This window comes from Tenrec ecaudatus, chromosome 10 (assembly GCF_050624435.1).
Source record: "Tenrec ecaudatus isolate mTenEca1 chromosome 10, mTenEca1.hap1, whole genome shotgun sequence".
Classification (NCBI taxonomy): Eukaryota; Metazoa; Chordata; class Mammalia; order Afrosoricida; family Tenrecidae; genus Tenrec; species Tenrec ecaudatus.
The window spans coordinates 98,752,670-98,770,923 of record NC_134539.1 but is presented as its reverse complement, the minus strand read 5'-3'; the positions used below and the strand labels follow the sequence as shown (position 1 = coordinate 98,770,923).

General features: G+C 48.5%; 1 protein-coding gene across 1 annotated transcript in view; it reads left to right on the top strand.

Annotated features, from left to right (window-relative positions):
- Positions 1 to 18,254, top strand: part of LOC142458124 (myosin-13) — a 71,046-nt gene that overhangs the window by 20,994 nt on the left and 31,798 nt on the right. Inside the window, exons 12-20 of the mRNA XM_075559167.1 lie at positions 585 to 734; positions 854 to 1,024; positions 2,870 to 3,179; positions 8,210 to 8,283; positions 8,379 to 8,466; positions 10,376 to 10,493; positions 12,515 to 12,638; positions 14,761 to 14,897; positions 17,446 to 17,701. Of these exons, the coding sequence (XP_075415282.1) occupies positions 585 to 734; positions 854 to 1,024; positions 2,870 to 3,179; positions 8,210 to 8,283; positions 8,379 to 8,466; positions 10,376 to 10,493; positions 12,515 to 12,638; positions 14,761 to 14,897; positions 17,446 to 17,701 (1,428 nt within the window). The remainder of the gene's footprint in view (positions 1 to 584; positions 735 to 853; positions 1,025 to 2,869; positions 3,180 to 8,209; positions 8,284 to 8,378; positions 8,467 to 10,375; positions 10,494 to 12,514; positions 12,639 to 14,760; positions 14,898 to 17,445; positions 17,702 to 18,254) is intronic.

Genomic DNA, 18,254 nt, shown 5'->3' with positions numbered 1-18,254 from the left:
CTTCAAAGATAAATAACTCAAGGAACACAAATCAAGGAGTGTCATGGGGGACCATAGGTCATGAACCAGGAGCTGGGAAAACCAAGGGCATCAGCTAGCCCCTATGCAGGTGTTTTTCTGGGACTACATGACTGACATTTCTCTCCTCCCTGTATACCCCACCCCACTAGGCTGCTAAGCTTTCTCCACCTCTCCTGCCCATCATCCTTCATTTTGCTCCCAAGTTACATCTCCATGGTTTCAGCCTCACTCTGAAACTGAAAACAGTTTCCTTGCATCTAATTCCTAAATTCTTAGCTGAGCCAGTCCGTTGAACCCAATTTGGAGTGAGTGTCCTCCCACTGATGAAATTAAGTGTGTCCAGGAGTAGAGGTCATACATTATAACAATGGCTTCTGGAAAGCTCTCTTAGGAAGTAAGATGGTTCTCAGAGAAGGAGAACCTCATGGGCTAGCACTTCAACGGATATGAAGCAGTCAACATTTGACTGGTTTTGACCTTCAAGACATCAACATCACAGGCTACAAACTAATACAAGCATAACAATACTAATTAGAGGGTTAAGTGGCTGATCTTTTTCTAAGGTAACCAATGCAGTGGGTGCTCTGGCCAAGGCCGTCTACGAGAAGATGTTCCTGTGGATGGTCACCCGCATCAACCAGCAGCTGGACACCAAGCAGCCCAGGCAGTACTTCATCGGCGTGCTGGACATTGCTGGCTTCGAGATCTTTGATGTGAGTTGTTCAGGGGAACAAGTGACCCAAAGAGAATTTTCTACTTGTGTCTTCTACCACTAACCCTCCTGATGGATTTTCCAAATTCACTCAAACACTTTGGTGTTTAAAACACCTAGTTCAACAGCCTGGAGCAGCTGTGCATCAACTTCACCAACGAGAAACTGCAACAGTTTTTCAACCACCACATGTTCGTGCTGGAGCAGGAGGAGTACAAGAAGGAGGGCATCGAGTGGGAGTTCATCGACTTCGGCATGGACCTGGCTGCCTGCATCGAGCTCATCGAGAAGGTAGAAGATGCCCCTCCGCTGGGAGAAATCCTCTTTGTTTAGGGCCATCCTCTAGTTGCTCTAACTCTTCTCTGTTAATAAGTTGGGGTCCCTGGTCCTACTTCCCATGGCTGTAACCCTCCAAAGAGCTGAAATCTCTTCCATGAAGAGTTATCTGAGAGCATTTGAAAAGCCCTCAGAATCAGTGCAGACACCTAGGAAAGTACATGGGTGGTTAAAATCAGAGGCTTTAGCTGTCCTCAGGAGCAGGAGTAGATGCTTAACAGGGATGGTGGCATCTCTTACCTACTCGATGTGCCCGAAGAAGAGGCTCTATGAAGCGATGTCGTCCTTGCAGGGTTGTTACTATGGAAATCATGAGTAAGGAAAATAAGGCTACGTTTTCCGAATGGAATGTTCCTAACAGTTTGAGCACTAGTAGAGTTGGAATGAGTATATCTTCCTGTCCTGGGTGGTCTACAGAAACAAATCCAGGGGTCTTCATGTATGTATAAAGAAGAACTTTATAGCAAGAAGGACTGATGTACCAGAAAGCCTCCCAGCCCGGTCCAGCTCAAGTCCATAAATCCCATGCAAACCCGGGCCCTGCTCAGGCTCATGTAGCTGCAAGCTGTTGACACAGAAAGGTGAACCAGGGAGCAGGAAGGTCACTGGGCTGGTAGGTGCAGAGTCTCGTGGATCCGACATTGGTAAGGACACGCCACGGTGCTGACACCTCTGAGCGTGGGTGGCAGAGCCCCAGCAAACAGAAAAGTCAAGTGCAGAGAGGGGGCAGAGAGAAGTTTCCAGCTTTCCTTCCTTATAAGATCATCACCCCTCAAAAAAAAAAAAAAAAAAGATCATCACCCTTCACCCCCACCAAAAAAAAAGGTCATCGTCAAGCCTGATTGACAGGTTGAATTCCACCCTTACACTTCAAGTTGACATAAACTGCCACACTTCCTAAGGAAAATTCAGACATAGTTGTTTGAAAGACTCTACTTACTGGTTTTATATTCCACTTTCCATTTCTAAACATCAGTTGCTAAATGTGAGGTATATTTACATACACATCATTTCATCCTATGCTACAGATGTACTACATGTACTACAGATGTACTGCATGTACTACAGATAAAGCAGGGTTGGAACTCATAATTACACTAAACAAGCCAAGAGTCTTGCTCTCATGGAGCTCCTATCCAGGATTCTGAGTACCAGCAGGATAACACCAAAGACCTGGGATTCTGCTTCTCCAGTCATGGTTCCATAATCATTACGTCTTCTTATCAATGGTATTAATGCCGACCATGGCAGCCCCCAGTTCATAAGGACTCCATGAGTGAAATATTGCCTGGTTCCATGCCATCTCCATGATCAGTTGTGGATCAGACCATGGTGGTCCACAGAGTTTCCATTGGTTCTCACAAGGAGATCCTCACACTTTTCTTCCTCATCTATCTTAGTCTGGAATCTCCTTTAGCATCTTCACTATGAAATGAGTGTCAGCTACACGTGAGGTGCATTGGTAGCACTCAGACCTAGCATCCTACATGGAAGGTGAGAACTCCCATTGAAACACCACTGCCCTTGAACCTTGATAAACTGAAACCAAACCCACTTCCACCAAGTCAATTCCAACTCACAGAGATCCTACAGGACAGAGTAGAACTGCCCCATAGGACTTCCAATGCTTTACAGAAGTAGGCTGCCACAGCTTTCTGGGCACAATGGGTATGTTCACACCTTTACTTTTAGGTAATCAATAGAGCACTTTTTAACTGCTGTACCACCTGTGATGGCTCCCTCCATCATTGATAGATACGATTACATGTTGAGACATAGTCTCTCTTGTCCTTCTTGTAGCCCATGGGCATCTTCTCCATCCTGGAGGAGGAGTGCATGTTCCCCAAGGCCACAGACACCTCCTTCAAGAACAAGCTGTATGACCAGCACCTGGGCAAGTCCAGCAACTTCCAGAAGCCCAAGCCTGCCAAAGGCAAGGCTGAGGCCCACTTCTCGCTGGTGCACTACGCCGGCACGGTGGACTACAACATCGCCGGCTGGCTGGACAAGAACAAGGACCCCCTGAATGACACGGTGGTCGGCCTGTACCAGAAGTCTTCCCTGAAGTTACTGTCCTTCCTTTTTTCCAATTACGCTGGCGCAGAACCAGGTGACGATCTATCACCCTCTATTTTCCATCTTTGGTTCTTTTTTTCTTTTACTGGGGAAAGCTCCGTGTAATAGCTCAGAACTCAGACTTCCAGTGAACAATGAGTCAGACATGAATTTCAGGTTGTTCTTGGTCTATCAGTGTATCTCTGATCTCTAATTTGTTTTCTCCTCCTCTTCCTTAAGAGATGAAGAGGCTCTAACTCTGAAAAAGATTCCCAGTACAATATTTTTAAAGCATTTTTAGATGTAATTGACATCTCATAAAATTTTCTGTCTTATTCTTGTCAGTCAGTGGTTTCTAGTATAACCTCATGGCTGTGCCACCATCTGGTATATCTAGTACATCCTCATGGCTGTGCCACCCTCTAGTATATCTAGTACATCCTCATGGCTGTGCCACCCTCTAGTATATCTAGTACATCCTCATGGCTGTGCCACCATCTGGTATATCTACTACATCCTCATGGCTGTGCCACCCTCTAGTATATCTAGTACATCCTCATGGCTGTGCCACCCTCTAGTATATCTAGTACATCCTCATGGCTGTGCCACCCTCTAGCATATCTAGTACATCCTCATGGCTGTGCCACCATCTGGTATATCTAGTACATCCTCATGGCTGTGCCACCCTCTAGTATATCTAGTACATCCTCATGGCTGTGCCACCATCTGGTATATCTAGTACATCCTCATGGCTGTGCCACCATCTAGTAGATCTAGTACATTCTCATGGCTGTGCCACCCTCTAGTAGATCTAGTATAGCCTCGTGTCTGTCCAACCATGGCTGTCTAACTGCTATACATGTCCACGACCCCATGAATAAACTCATTGACAGTCACTCCCCGCTCTCCACTCTCTCCAGCCACTGACAGCAATGGATCAACTTTCTGTGTCTTTGGATTTAGCTATTCTGAGCATTTTTTGTAAATTGATCATAACATGTGGCCTTTTGTGTAGGGCTTCTTTCACTCAATCTGGTGTTTCCTTTTTCAATATATTCAGATAAAATTTAATATATGTGATATATTAATATATTCTGATTAAACTTATTGATCAGATAAACATTATTTTATATGTATATACCACAGCTGTTCCCTCTACCCTATTCAGTCCGATGTTTTCAAGATTCAGGCATGGTTTGGTACATCATTTTTTTCTGTGGCTGAATAATATTCTATCATATTGAATGACTACATTAACTTATCATTTGTCAACAGATGAACATTGAGGTTGTTTCTGCTTTGAGGCTATTGTGAAATAATGTTGTTAGGGATATTTATGCTAATTTTTTAATATCCATGTTGTTGCATGAACCTGCATTTTCATTTTCCTTGGGTCTAGACCTAGTAGTGGAATTACTGGGTCCTATAGTAACTTTATGTTTAACCTTTTAATAGGATTTTTTCCAGAGTGATGGCACCGGCTACTACCACTTCTTAAGGTTTCCAGAATATATATTTTAAAGAATTGTCCAAAGAGGGTTTTAGTGACTGTTCTTGTTGTTAGTTACCATTGAATCAGGTCCAAATCAGGTGCACAGAGTAGACGTGCTTCAAAGATGTTTCAAGGCTGCGACATTCTGAAAAGGAGCAGATCACTGGGCCTGTCTTCCAAGGCCCCTCCAGCAGACAAAGTCACTGCCATCAAGTTGATTCCACCTCCTAGTGACCCTGTGCGACAGAATCGAACTGCCCCTGTGGGTCTCTGACGTTGTCACTCTTCACAGGAGCAGACAACCTCATCTTTCCCCTGAGGAGCAGCTGGTGGGTTCAAACTGCTGAGTTGGCAATGAGACCACTACATCAGCAGGCAGCCTCCAAGAGCCTAAGCCATCAGCTTTGTAATTAATAGAAGAGTTTAATCACTTGAGCTACCAGGGCTTCCTTTTAAAACTATTGATCATTTGACATGCACACATTAAATAAGTCATGCTTTTAATTAGAATGTGTGCAATATAATCTGGCTGTCCACAAAATGAAGTCCCTGGATGATTCAAAAGGTGAATATGCTTGGCTGTTAATCAAAGTTCAGCATTTTTATTCTACCCAGAGGCCCTTTGGAAGAGACCTGAGGATCTCCTTGCAAAAGAAATCAGTCAATGAAAAGCCTGTGGACATTATGCTGAATGAAATAAATCAACCACAAAGGGATCTCTATTATATGCCTCCATCCTGTAAAATGCCAAGAAACGTCAAATGCATGGATCCTAGTGTTTAATAATGGTTCCTAGGGGGTAGATAGGAGAGGGGAAATGAGGGTCAACAGTGATGGAAAAATCACATTAGCTAGGGGAAGGGCTGGCCTGCACCGTCTGTTATTGTCATGACTGTCAATAAGGTGGACATCTGTAAGTTCAATTGACAAAAATTGTGCAGAGAAACACTTACAATAAAAAAGCATGCAAGTCATGCTGCTGAGAAATAGGTGCAGAAATAGTTGAATGGGAATCTGTGTTGCTGTGTACCTTTTCACAAACATGATTGAACAGCAGAGTTTTAGACCCTCTGGAACACAGTTCTACTCGGACATGCTTGAAGTTGCCAGTGGTCCACGTCATTTTGACGGCGACTCCTCTGATCACTTATTAGATGCCAACCCATTGCCATCAAGCCAATTCCGACTCATAGCGACTCTGCAGGACAAAATAGAAGTGCTCCCTTGAGTTTCCAATGCAGTCCATCTTTATGGGAGCAGAAAGCTGCATCTTCCACCCATGGTGCAGCTGGTGTCTCAAACGGCTGACTTTGTAGTTAGCAGGCCAACTTAGGGTTCCTATTTATTAGGTAATTAAAGGAACATTTGCATGATGGATTTCTAGTGAATGGTGGGTAGTGGAATATAACAAATGGTGCAAGTAAAGTCGAATGATAAATGTCATCTTTGAATCCAGTTCAGGTATGACTATCACACATTGGGCTGGGACCCGAAAGGGCAGCAGTTTGAAACCACCAGCTGCTCTGTGGGAGAAAGATGGGCTTTCTACTCCCGTAAAGAGTCACAGTGTCAGAAATTCACAGGAGCAGTTCTACCAGTCCTATGGGGTCACTATTAGTTGGCCTACCTCAATAGCAATGAGTCTCTGTATTTGTTTGTTTGTTTGTTTGTTTGTTTGTTTGTGTATAACACAGTTATGACACCAACAATTATAAGTGTCTTTTACAATAACCTCACTCAGTGATAGCGTAAGCACTCTGAATTTAAGACCCATTGTAGTTGTAGAAGAGGATCCCTGGTGGTGTAGTAGGCTCTGAGTTGGATTGCTAATCCCAAGGTCAGTTGTTCGAAGCCACCAGCCAATCCTTAGGAGAAAGATGAAGCTTTCTAGTCCTCTAAAGAGTTTACAGTTTGGGAAACCAACAGGGGTAGTTTTACCCTGTCTCAGCTAACAGGGAGGACTTGGTTTGGTTTGGTTTTGAGTGGCTGTAGAGCTGGGGAAGTGGCCTTCCTGCTTCCCCTCCCATTGCCCCCAACACATGCATTCCTGTTAGACCTTGGGGACCCAGATAATAGTACAGGAGGAGTTTGGGGGAAGTGACACTTGATATTCCTCCCAGGTGGAATTTTGATACAAGCGTTGGAGGCTAACACTAAAATTAAACCATTCAGGAAACAAGTCAGCCAAATGACACTGGCTTCAAATTAAAATGGGAAGTTGGGTTGTTTCAGAAAGGGGGGAGGGGCGAGTCCATTACACATGAATATTCATAGGATGAATTTCCTGAGATGCACAGTTGCATTACTTTCAGGTACTTCTTCACTGAGAATTTACTCTAGAGCAATGGTTCTCAACCTGTGGGTCATGACCCCTTTGGGGTCAAACGACCCTCTCACCGGGGTTGCCTGCTTCATAACAGTCGCAAAATTATAGTTATGAAGTAGTAACAAAAATCATTTTATGGTTGGGGGGTCACGACAACATGAGGAACTGTCTGAAAGGGTCGCGGCATTAGGAAAGTTGAGAACTGCTGCTCTAGAGAAAGCTACTGCTGTTTCGTCGATTCTGACTCTATTGAAGGACAGCGGAGAACTGCTCCCCACGTACAGTCTGCTCCCCTAGACTGTCCATCTTTGCAGAGGTAGAGAGGGCATTCTTTCCTCTCTCTGAGAACCTGGGGGATTCAAACGACCGACCTTTTGCTTACCAGTTCAACACTTAACCAACTGCCCCATCGGGGATCCAGGCCTATGTTCATGAAGCAGCTGTCTTGATTGGGCTCAAACATAAGAAGGCGCGTGAGGATGGCACTAGACCAGATGTTGGCTTGTTCTGTTGTGCACAGGGTTCCTTTGTGCTTCATTCTGTGGTAGGTAGAGTTGCTATGAGTCGAAACCAACCCCACCGCACCTAACAACAGCAGCAAACCATCTTCAATACGAGAGCTGCTGTATTCCACTATGTCCAGTTTGAGCTCGCTTCTATTGCCAAAGGAGGGGACTCGGCTTTCATTCGGAGAGTCTACGTGATAACACGTTGCTGCTGACTTGACCCAAGTTTGGGTCCATTTTGACTGTGTGTCAAAGTCAGCCTGTGCTTCAAGGTGGCTGAAGCAGATAGCTAGGCCTGACCTCCAAGGCACCTCTGGGCAGAGAGCAACTCCCATCCTTCTGGTTTATGGTTGTGCAGGTTAACTGTTTGCACTGCCTGGGACCTGCATCAGCCTGTGCAACTTCCAACCTTATCACGGCAGGGATGGAGGGAGGAAGGATGTGAGTTCCCGGAACTGGGGGGATGAGGCTGGTCATTTGGATAGTGTGGAGGCGTGTGTAGGAGGAAGGTGTTCCTAGATCTGCTCCCCTAAAGAATTATAGTCTCTGAAACCCGATGGGACAGTTGAACTCTGTCCTTTAGGATCACCATGAGGCAGACTCACTTTGGTGGCAATAGGTTCTCGGAGCAGGCAACTACAAGCCAACTCAAAAGGAAACCAAGAGTCCTATCTCGGGGCTTGAAATAGATGCATGAGAAGCCTCCCTGGTGGGTCCTGTGCCCCATTTCTGAACCCACCCCTGTGTCTGTCTGTCCCCAGGTGATTCCGGAGGAAGCAAGAAAGGCGGGAAGAAGAAGGGCTCCTCCTTCCAGACAGTGTCTGCTGTCTTCCGGGTGTGTCCTTGGGCTACGTCCACTGTGAGCTGGTTCCCCGCATGGTGAAATGGAGATGGCTGAATTGAGTGTGTTTTTTGGGGTTTGTTCTCCAGGAAAACTTGAACAAACTGATGACCAACCTGAGGAGCACACACCCTCATTTCGTGCGGTGCCTGATTCCCAATGAGACCAAGACACCTGGTGAGTAGGGAGCATCAGAACAGGACTTGTGAACGCTTGTGTGTGTGTGCACACACGTGTGCAAGCACACCCACAGGTTCCCTGGAGTAAAAGGCTATAGTCTCTCAAAAAACAGACAAAAGTACAAACACTTAGATGAAGTCAATCTTGACTCATAGTAACCCTCGTGGGTCGACTAGAATGGTCCTGGTGGGTTTCTGAGATTGGAAATCTTTACTGGAATCGAAAGCCTCTTCTCTCTCCTGAGGAGAAGCGGGTGAGTTTGAAGCACCGACCTTGTGGTTAGAAAGCCAACTTATAGCCCACTATCTCATCAGGTCTCCTTCCCTTGCCACTGACCAACGTCCTCTACAAAATAGGGTTATAAATACCTGTTAAACAACAAAATGTCTTAAATTAAGGCGGTGTCCTTGGTTATGCATTGGGCTGCTAACCACGGTCATCAGTTCAAAACCATGAGCTGTGCCATGGGAGAAAGGTAAGGCTTCCTATGCCAGTAAAGATTTACCATCTCAGAAACTCACAGGGTCAGTTCTACCCTGTCCTGTAGGGTCGCCATGAGTCGGCATGGACTGGAAGACAGTGAGTTTGCGTTAGATGAAGTATCGGGGCCACCCTCATTCTAAAACTTGATCTGTGCTCACTTGGGGTTCAAATTTAACGAGCCATCCTGAATTGTATCTCGAAACTTCACTGTGAAACAATACCTAAACTAGCGTGTTGATTTATATAGGCAGACAGGTTCAGAGCTTTAAGATTCGTAAAGGGCTGCTAGCCCTCTTCCTCCAAAGTCCTAAAGCTCTGCCCTTGGCAAATAGCCCTCTTAGGTCTCACATCAGTAAGACAGCAGCAATAGTTACTGTTTGGGGCACTCCTGTGGTATACCATCTCTCAGGAGCCCGGGTGGCATGGTGGTTAGGCACGTGCCCACCCACCAAAATGTCACCAATTTAAGCCCCAGCCACTCCGCAGGAGGATGCGGCCATCGGCCACCTTAGATCACAGCCTTCGAAGCTCCAGGGAGCAGGTGTGCGCTGTCCTGGGGGGTTGTTTTGAGTTGGAGTTGACTTGACAGCAACAAGTCCTGTGTCATCTCTAGTCCTTGCAGCGCTTCTCTGCAAGGGAGATGTAGTCCGGTCCATTGGATGCACGAGGAGCCACCGCCCATCTCTCCATGTCGCTCTGTGGTCACTTGCATGCTGCTGTGCCGCTAGAAGCAAGGCCACCGGCACTTCAAGTGCCAACAAGCTCACCATTGTGCAACCTCCTCACGATCGTTTGCCGCTTTAGCCCACTTTGTTGTTGTTGATGTTGTTGTTTAATCATTTTATTGGGGGCTCATACAACACTTATCACAATCCATACATTCATCCATTGTGTCAAGCACATTTGCACATGTGTTGCCATCATCATTCTCAAAACATCTGCTTTCCTCTTGGGCCCCTGGCATCAGCTCCTCATTTTTGCTCCTCTCTCCCTTCTCCCCTCCCTCATGAACCCTTGATAACTTATAAGTCACAATTATTTGGTCATATCTTACACTGTCCAACATCTCCCTTCACCCACTTTTCTGCTGACTGACGTCCAGAGAGGAGGTTATATGCAGACCCTTGTGCGTCCCGGCTACAGGGAGGAGAGAGGCCAGTCCCATTATCCTCATGAGAAGGCCATGCCCACAAGAAAGCATCATCAGGTTGTGTCCTGCTTGACAGTCTAGACTCCACCCCTTCACTCTATTTATCAAATTGCTACGAGATTCTATAACTACTACACCACCATACTCACACGCAGACACATACTCCTTACTGCTAGCACCAACTCTTTCCACCACGTCTGGGGACATGGGTATGTCACCATCAGTGACAAACAAGGAGACAGCCATAGACACTCTGGACCCTTCTCTCTCCAGGCGTGATGGACCACTACCTGGTGATGCACCAGCTTCGCTGCAACGGGGTCCTGGAGGGCATCCGCATCTGCCGGAAAGGCTTCCCCAGCCGAATCCTCTACGCGGACTTCAAACAACGGTGTGTCCATGGCATCTCATCTCTCTTCCCTTTCATGACTGTGCTGTTGAGCAAACCAAGGACGGTGACAGAGGGGATCATCTGTTTTGCATTCAACAATTCACACACGTTTCTCGCATCTCACTCGCTGCACTCCCCTCCGCGGAGCAGCCCCTTCCAGCTGCCTTCCTGTGTTCCCAGCTTCCCTGCCTCCTCCTTTCCTAAGCCTCTGTCCTGGGGTCAGTGATTTCAGATGAGCGATGCTTCCAGAGTATGTGCACCGCCCTGTGCTACTGCGTCCCTCCGAGACCTGTCGATGGTTTGGCTGAAAATAGAGCCGTGGATGTAAGTTTTGTGATCTGAGAGGTCAGCAGTTTGAAACCACCAGCCACTCCATGGAAGAAAGATGGGGCTACTCTCATAAAGGATGACAGTCTCGGAAACCCACAGGGGAAGTTCTGCCCTGACCCCAAGGGTCTCGATGAGTCGGTCCTGACTTGATGGCAGGGAGTAGAAGGACTTAAGGACCATTGTCTCAAGGGTCCCACCAGTCCCCTTCTAACCAGTAAGCCCCGTCTACTTTAGGATTCTGAGTTTGGCTCCACATCTTTCGCCTACTCTATTGTATTCCCTGTCCAAGCATACTTTGGGCAAGGGCTCTGGGGTGCCCAGAAGCCTCCTGGGCTTCTGTTGCTAAATCTTGTGACCAAGTTGAGTATGAAGCAGCTTTCTTGGCTTCTGCCCACTAGATGTCTACAGACAGCGGTGACAGCCCCAAACATCTTCAGACATTGCCAGATTCCCCAGGGCAAGGGACATCAGCCTTGCTGGAGAACGATTGCTCTAGGCCAGCGGTTCTCAACCTTCCTGATGCCGCGACCCTTTAATACAATTCCTCATGTGGTGGTGACCCCCCACCACCACCATAAAATGATTTCGTTGCTACTTCATAACTGTCATTTTGCTACTGTTAGGAATCAGGCAACCCCTCTGAAAGGGTCGTTCAACCCCCAAAAGGGCCGCGACCCACAGGTTGAGAACCGCAGATCTAAGCTCTCCTTTTTGCTTCCCCTGGGCCCTGAAGTCCAGGCCTTGCTCAGGGTGGATGAGAAGAGTGAGCCATCCCTAAGTCAAAGGACCAGGAGTCTGTAGGGGCAGCTGGTCCCGGGGTTCTTCTAAGTCAGTGAAGAGCTAGCTCCTTCCTCTAAAAGCCAAGTGCCAACAGTGCATCCAGCAGAGCTTCCTGCATGGATGTGTCTTCTTCTCCTGCTACAGCACCCAGATTGGCCCCCACCCAGACCACCTGTACCACAGCGCCTGCCTCCGGAGGCAGGATCCACAGAAGATTTGAGCAAGTCTGTGGCTGTGCTTAGGGGCTGTTGACCCGGCTCCTGGGCACAGCAGAAGGAAACACTGCCTGGTCCTGTATCATCCTCACAAGTGTTCTGATTGAGCCCATTGTTGCAGAATGGCAAGGCCTAGTCTCCAGCCATGGACCTTTCTGGGAGAAGAATCTATTCAGGAGCCTTTATCCTCCCAGTGGAGCCCAGGCCAGACTTCCCACTGCCAAATGGAATCAGGGAGATCTAAGTGATGGTCAGGTCTGACCAGCCTCTCAGTGGAGGCCTCCAGGGAGCCTGGGCTTCTTGCATGTCAGGCTACCTGCAGATAAGTACTTCTCCCCCCAGATTGCATTGGCTCCCATAACCGCCTGGTCTCCCAGTACCCGGCAAGTCCACACTACCTCCCTGTGTGCTTGCCTAAGCCATGAGGAAGAAACCTGGACTTCCTGGTCCACGGTCCCCACAGAGCGGCTGCAGGGGTCTCTCAAAGGACTGTGATGCTCCTGGGCCTGAGTGGGAAGGGGCAGGGTGCATCCCTGAGGGATAGTGGTACAGCCCTGAGGCAGAAGGGGCAGAGGTCCAGCCCCCAGGGCGTTCCCTCCAGCTCTTCCAGTAACTGGGCAGCCAGAGCACCCTCTCAACAACTGCTCATGCAGCCACCTGTAGCCCCAGAGCTGACGTGTGGCACCCTCTCCACAGATACAGGATCCTCAACGCCAGTGCCATCCCAGAAGGGCAGTTCATTGACAGCAAGAATGCTTCTGAAAAGCTCATGAACTCCATCGATGTGGACCGGGAGCAGTATAAGTTTGGTCACACCAAGGTGAGCGCACCTCTGGAGAGACCCACGGCACTCCTCATAGGGCGTCACTTTAGAACTCACAGTCTTGGGCCATTCAAGGTCTTTCTCCCTCAGCTCAGCCTGAATGTCTCTGGCCCACCAGTCCAGGCCTGTGTTCCAGGTAAAGAGGGCTCCATCTCCGAGATGAACTTGAAGAGCTAGAGGATGTGGCCGGGACAGCTGGGGGTCTAGTGCTACACGTTAGGCTGCTAACTGCAAGGTCCGCAGTTTGAGACCATCAGTCCCTCCTTGGGAGGAAGGGGGAGCTTTCTACTCTCATAAAGAGTTACCATCTCAGAAACGCACAGGGATAATTCTACCCCACTCTAACAGGTCGCACTGAGTCAGAATCAACTAGACGGCAGTGAGTTTGGTTTTTTTGGTTTTGTTTTTTGGTGAGGGGCATCGATCAGGAGTCCCTGGATAGTGGGAATGACTACAGGGCTGGGTTTTGCTAAATTAAATGGCTGGAAGGTTGAGTGCACGCGAAGATGCTTTGGAAGAAAGGTTTGGAGAGCTACTTCTGAAAGCAGCCACCCAAGCCCTCCGGAGCGCGGCACTACTCTGACACACGGGGTCACGATGCATCGGAATGAACTTGATCTCCACTGCTTTAGAAGCTCAGAGCAGGAGCCTGAGCCTCCACAAGCAATAGCAGAAGACAAATGGAGAACTCTAGTTTGTTCTGGACGGAGCCCTGGTGGTGTAGCTGTTATGCGTTGGGCTGCAATCCGCAGAGTCGGCAGTTCAAAACCACCAGGAGCTCTGAGTGAGAAAGACTAGACTTTGGAAACCCACAGGGAGTCACCAAGAATCAGCACTTGACTTAATGGCAGTGAGTTTTGAGTGAGTATTTGGAAAAAAAGAACCCCTAATGGTGGCACAGTGAAATGTATTGGCCTGCAACCTGCAAGGTCAGCAGTTCAAAACCACCAGCCGCTCTGCCAGAGAAAGATGTGACTTGCTACTCCCATGAACAGTTGCAGTCTTGGCAATCTATCTCAGCGGTTACCGGTCCTATAGGGTTGCTGTGAGTTCGAATCGACTCGTTGGCAGTGAGTTTTTGATGAGTGAGTGGGGAAGGAAGAGCTGGCAAGAGAGAACACAGACTGAACTGCAGGCACAGGGAGGGCTTGAGAGGACCAATATCGTCAATAAAACTTCCACCTGAGACTGAGAACTTGTGCACTGGACCTGCCGGCTAATGCAGGAGCAGTCTGTTGGTGATGGTGCGGGCAGGGTGACCTAAGGGGAGATGGCAGCTCAGAGAGGTAAGAAATGCCCTGAAGGTCACATGGATGAAAGCAATGGACAGCGGGTGACTCCGACTCTTGGCGACCTCGAGGGTGTCAGAGTGCAGCTGTGCACCATAGGGTTTTCAATGACTGGTTTGGGGGAAGGAGATCTCCAGACATTCGACCACAGTGCCACACTGCATGGACCAGAACCCCCAAACTCTCCATCCGCAGCTGAGCGCTTTACTATTGTGCTATCCAGAGATCCTATCATGTAGACAGCTCAAACCCAAATCCACTACCATGGCGTCCGCCTCAACCATAGCAGTCCTGTAGAACTGCTCCTTCGGGTTTCTTTGAATCTGTAAGACAGCCTCATCTCTGTCCTGCGGAGCAGCTGGGGGGTTTGAACCAATGACCTTGTGGCTAGCAGCACAACGCCTAACTGATAGTTGCACAAGCCTCCTTGTCAGATAGATAGTGAGCGTCCAAGGTTGGCTTCAAACTACCATCTGACCCCAAAGTGCTGTCCCCTGGGAAAGGACAGGCAGGGCTTGAAAACAGTCACCCCATCAGAGAAGGCCTAGGGTAGACTAGCACTGAGCTTTCTCCGCTAAGCCTCAGGTCCCTCCTGAATCCGGCCAGTCTCGGGCTCTGCAGTCCCTGTGGAGGCCTGCCTCTGGGCTCTGTCCAAGTCCCGCCTTGTGTGTTGGTGGAGCTTGGGCCACCATTTGGAGCAGGGCACCAGACCAGTCACCCACCCAGTAGAGCGTGCGGAAGGTCCAGGATCTGGGCTGGGGGCCCAGAGAGCTCCAGGTTGAATTCCTGCTGAGGACTTACTGGCCTGCATCTCTCCTTTCAACATGCAGGTGTTTTTCAAAGCTGGACTTCTGGGACTCTTGGAGGAAATGAGAGACGAGAAATTGGTGACACTGATGACCCGCACCCAGGCTGTGTGCAGGGGCTACCTGATGCGCTTGGAGTTCAAGAAGATGAGGGAGAGGAGGTGACATAGACCCTGTACCCACCTGGCCCTGCTTAGCAGCTGATTACCACTTCTGGCTCATTCATTCTGTTCATTTGCTGATTTGACAAACATTCATTGAGCACCAATGATGGGCCAGGTCTATGTGAGGCCCTGGGGAAGTAGAATAAAACCCTGCCCAAGGGCAGGGGCTGGAGGCATGGGTTCAGATGCCTACCAGTGGGGGAGTCCCTGTGAGAGGGCACGAGGAGCCTTGGTGATGCTGTGGGGTACGTGTTGAGTCCAACACTTTGCTAACCTCAACATTGGGGGTTCAAACCTACCACCTGCTCCGTGGGAGAAAGATGAGGTTATCTGTTCCCTCACCACCTCAGAAACACTACCTAAAGTCACTGGAAGTCAGAATTCACTAGATGGTAGTGAATTTTATTAGGTGGTGCAAGCAATTAAGTCCTTGACTACAAACCCAATGGAATCCACCCAGTAGGGAGGCAGAAGAAAGGACTGACAATCAGCCAATGAAAACCCTGTGTTCTGCTAAGTAACACAGGGATCACCATGAGTCAAAACTGACTTGATGGCCATGGGTTTATGTTACTTTTTGGTTTAGGATAACAGAAAGTTTACTGTTATAGTCCAGGGTCTAGGGATTGGTGAAAATAAGCTCCAAGTTTCAGATTTGGGATCTTCAAGGAGAGATGGGGGGCTTGGGGGACTGGGCTACTGCAAGGAGTGTATTGTTATTGGAGCTCAGGGGAGGTGTGGGCTGTGGAGAGCATGGGAAAGTCTTACTTGCATCCTCTGATGGATGAGCTGCTGGCAGCTGTGCCAGGAGCTCACATTTGTAGCTCAGACAGGTCACACTGACACCGACAAGGGCAGTGAGTGTGCAGGCACAGAAGGGTTGACACCAGGCGATAAAAGAATCCCACTCAAGAGGGACGAGGGCCTGAATGAAGAACAAATCAATGGGTGAGCAAGGAAGGTGTGATTGGCAGGAATATTTAGTGGTTACAAGTTGGATTGTGGTCCTCATGGTCGGCGATTTGAAACCATCAGCGGCTCCTTAGGTGAGAGATGGGCTTTCTATTCCTGTGAACAGTTACAGAGCTGGAAGCCCGTAGGAGGTCGCTATGAGTCCGCATCCACGAGTTGGCAGTGAGTTCGGTTTTGAGTCGCATGAGTATTTCCACTGTAATTCAAGAAAAGAAAGACCAGCTCCGATGATGGCTGGCCTGTGGGGGCTTGGAGAAGAGGGGAAGTATGGGTGAAAGCATTATTGTCCTGAGTCCCTGATGCTCAAGATACTCAGGCAAGCTTTGTCATTGCCATGTTGTTGATAAGAGTCAATTCTGAATCATAGCTGCCTTTAAGGACAAAGCAGAACTGTTCCTGTGGGATCCGAGACTGTAGCATTATGGGAGTCGAAAGCGTCACCTTTCTACCTATGAGCAGCTGACTGTATCAGCAATTAGAAAGCCACTGGCCACCATGGTCTTTGTCGCTGGCTCAGAATGAACTTACCTATGACAGAAGGACACATTGTCCAAGCCCGCATCATCTCCGTTTGAGTCTGTGATTGTGGCCACTGTATTTTCGGAGTGGCTTTGAACCTACGATATTTATTTTCCAACCGAATATCAGACATTGCTCTGTTGTGAGCCATATGGTTTTCAATGGCTCATTTTCAGAGGTGGATTGCCAGGCCATTATACCCACTCTGTCACTGCCAGGAAGCTCCGCTGGAGCCTGCCCACCATGCTGGTATGTGAAACACCACTGGCATAGCTTCCAGCATCCCAGCCACACGAAAGCCACCACTGACAGATGGACAGGCAGAGGGTGGCTGACAACTGTAGGCAATGTTTTCAATAGAATAGAAGAGGTGGGAGTCCTGAGGGCACCCTGGGTTAAGCATTGGACTTCTAACCAAAGAGTTGGCTGTTCAAACTCTCCGGCTGCTCCTAGGGAGACAGAGGAACCGGCCTGCTTCTGAAGATATTTATAGCCTCAGAAACTCCATGGGAAACACTATTCTGTCCCACAGGGTCATTGTGAGTCAGAATTGACAGAAGGGCCACTAGCAGGCTCGGGGTGTTATCCAGGTGCTGGGAAGACATGGGAGCCCCAGTGGCATGGTGGTTATGAGTTGGCCTCTGCTCTGAAAGGTCTGCAGTTTGAAACTACCAGGAGCTCCAAGGAAGAAAAACAGAGTTTTCTACTGTCATAAAAAGTTATAGTCTCAGAAACCCACAAGGTCAGTTCCAGCCTTCCCTATTGGGTCACCATGAGTCAGAATTGACTCGATGGCAGTGAATTTTTGAGTTTGGGAGACCCATGAGTGACCCTGTGCCCTCTCTCGCCTACAAACCTTCAAGCACCCTGTTTCCTCTGTCTGCCACCTTCCCACAAGCCCCTGCCCACCTCCTCATCTGCAGAATGCATTCGGGAATCCACAGCTCTAACCACCTGGCTGGGAAGGATGAAAACCCTGGGTCAACAGGAGCAGGTGAGGGTGGAGACTGAGCCTTGCCCCCGTGCATTAATCTGAACTCTAATGTATGTGCAGGGACTCCATCTTCTGCATCCAGTACAACATCCGCTCATTCATGAACGTCAAGCACTGGCCCTGGATGAGCCTGTTCTTCAAGATCAAGCCCTTGCTCAAGAGCGCAGAGGTCGAGAAGGCGATGGCCACCATGAAGGAGGACTTCGAGAAGACCAAAGAAGAACTGGCCAGATCAGAGGCTCGCCGGAAGGAGCTGGAAGCGAAAATGGTCTCCCTGTTGCAGGAAAAGAATGATCTCCAATTACAGGTCCAATCTGTAAGTACCTTCTACCTGAGAAAGCCAAACAGGCTCAAGGATAAGAGAACAACATTGAGGCCCGCCAGGAGTTGTCTATTCGAGAGACAGTGATGCCACCTAGCGGTCGTGCCAGGCCTTGCAGTTCCACCCTGCTAATAACAGGCAAGTTGACCCTACTACTTCATGGGCAGAGTGGATCCCAGAAACGACATCTGTAAAGGGCATTTCTGCTCCCCACCCCAGTTCCTAGGTCGCTGCCTTTCCCATGTTGGAATTTGACATATTTTCCCAGGACAAGAAGGACGATGTATGTCTCATAATGAAAAGCCTTCAGGAATGTGCCACGACTGTAAAATATCCTGTAAAAGACATATACTTGACAAAGCAATAATCTCCCAATTAAAAAATAGGGGAAGACTCAAAATACGTCCAGATATGGTTACATTCTGGTAAAAGCAATATCTTAAAGGTACACACGCGCGAATCAGAAGAATGAAACCATGTCGACCGTGGGTGTCCTCCTTGCCCAAGAGTCGGGCACGTATAACGTGCCCCCTTTAGCAAGCCCGCA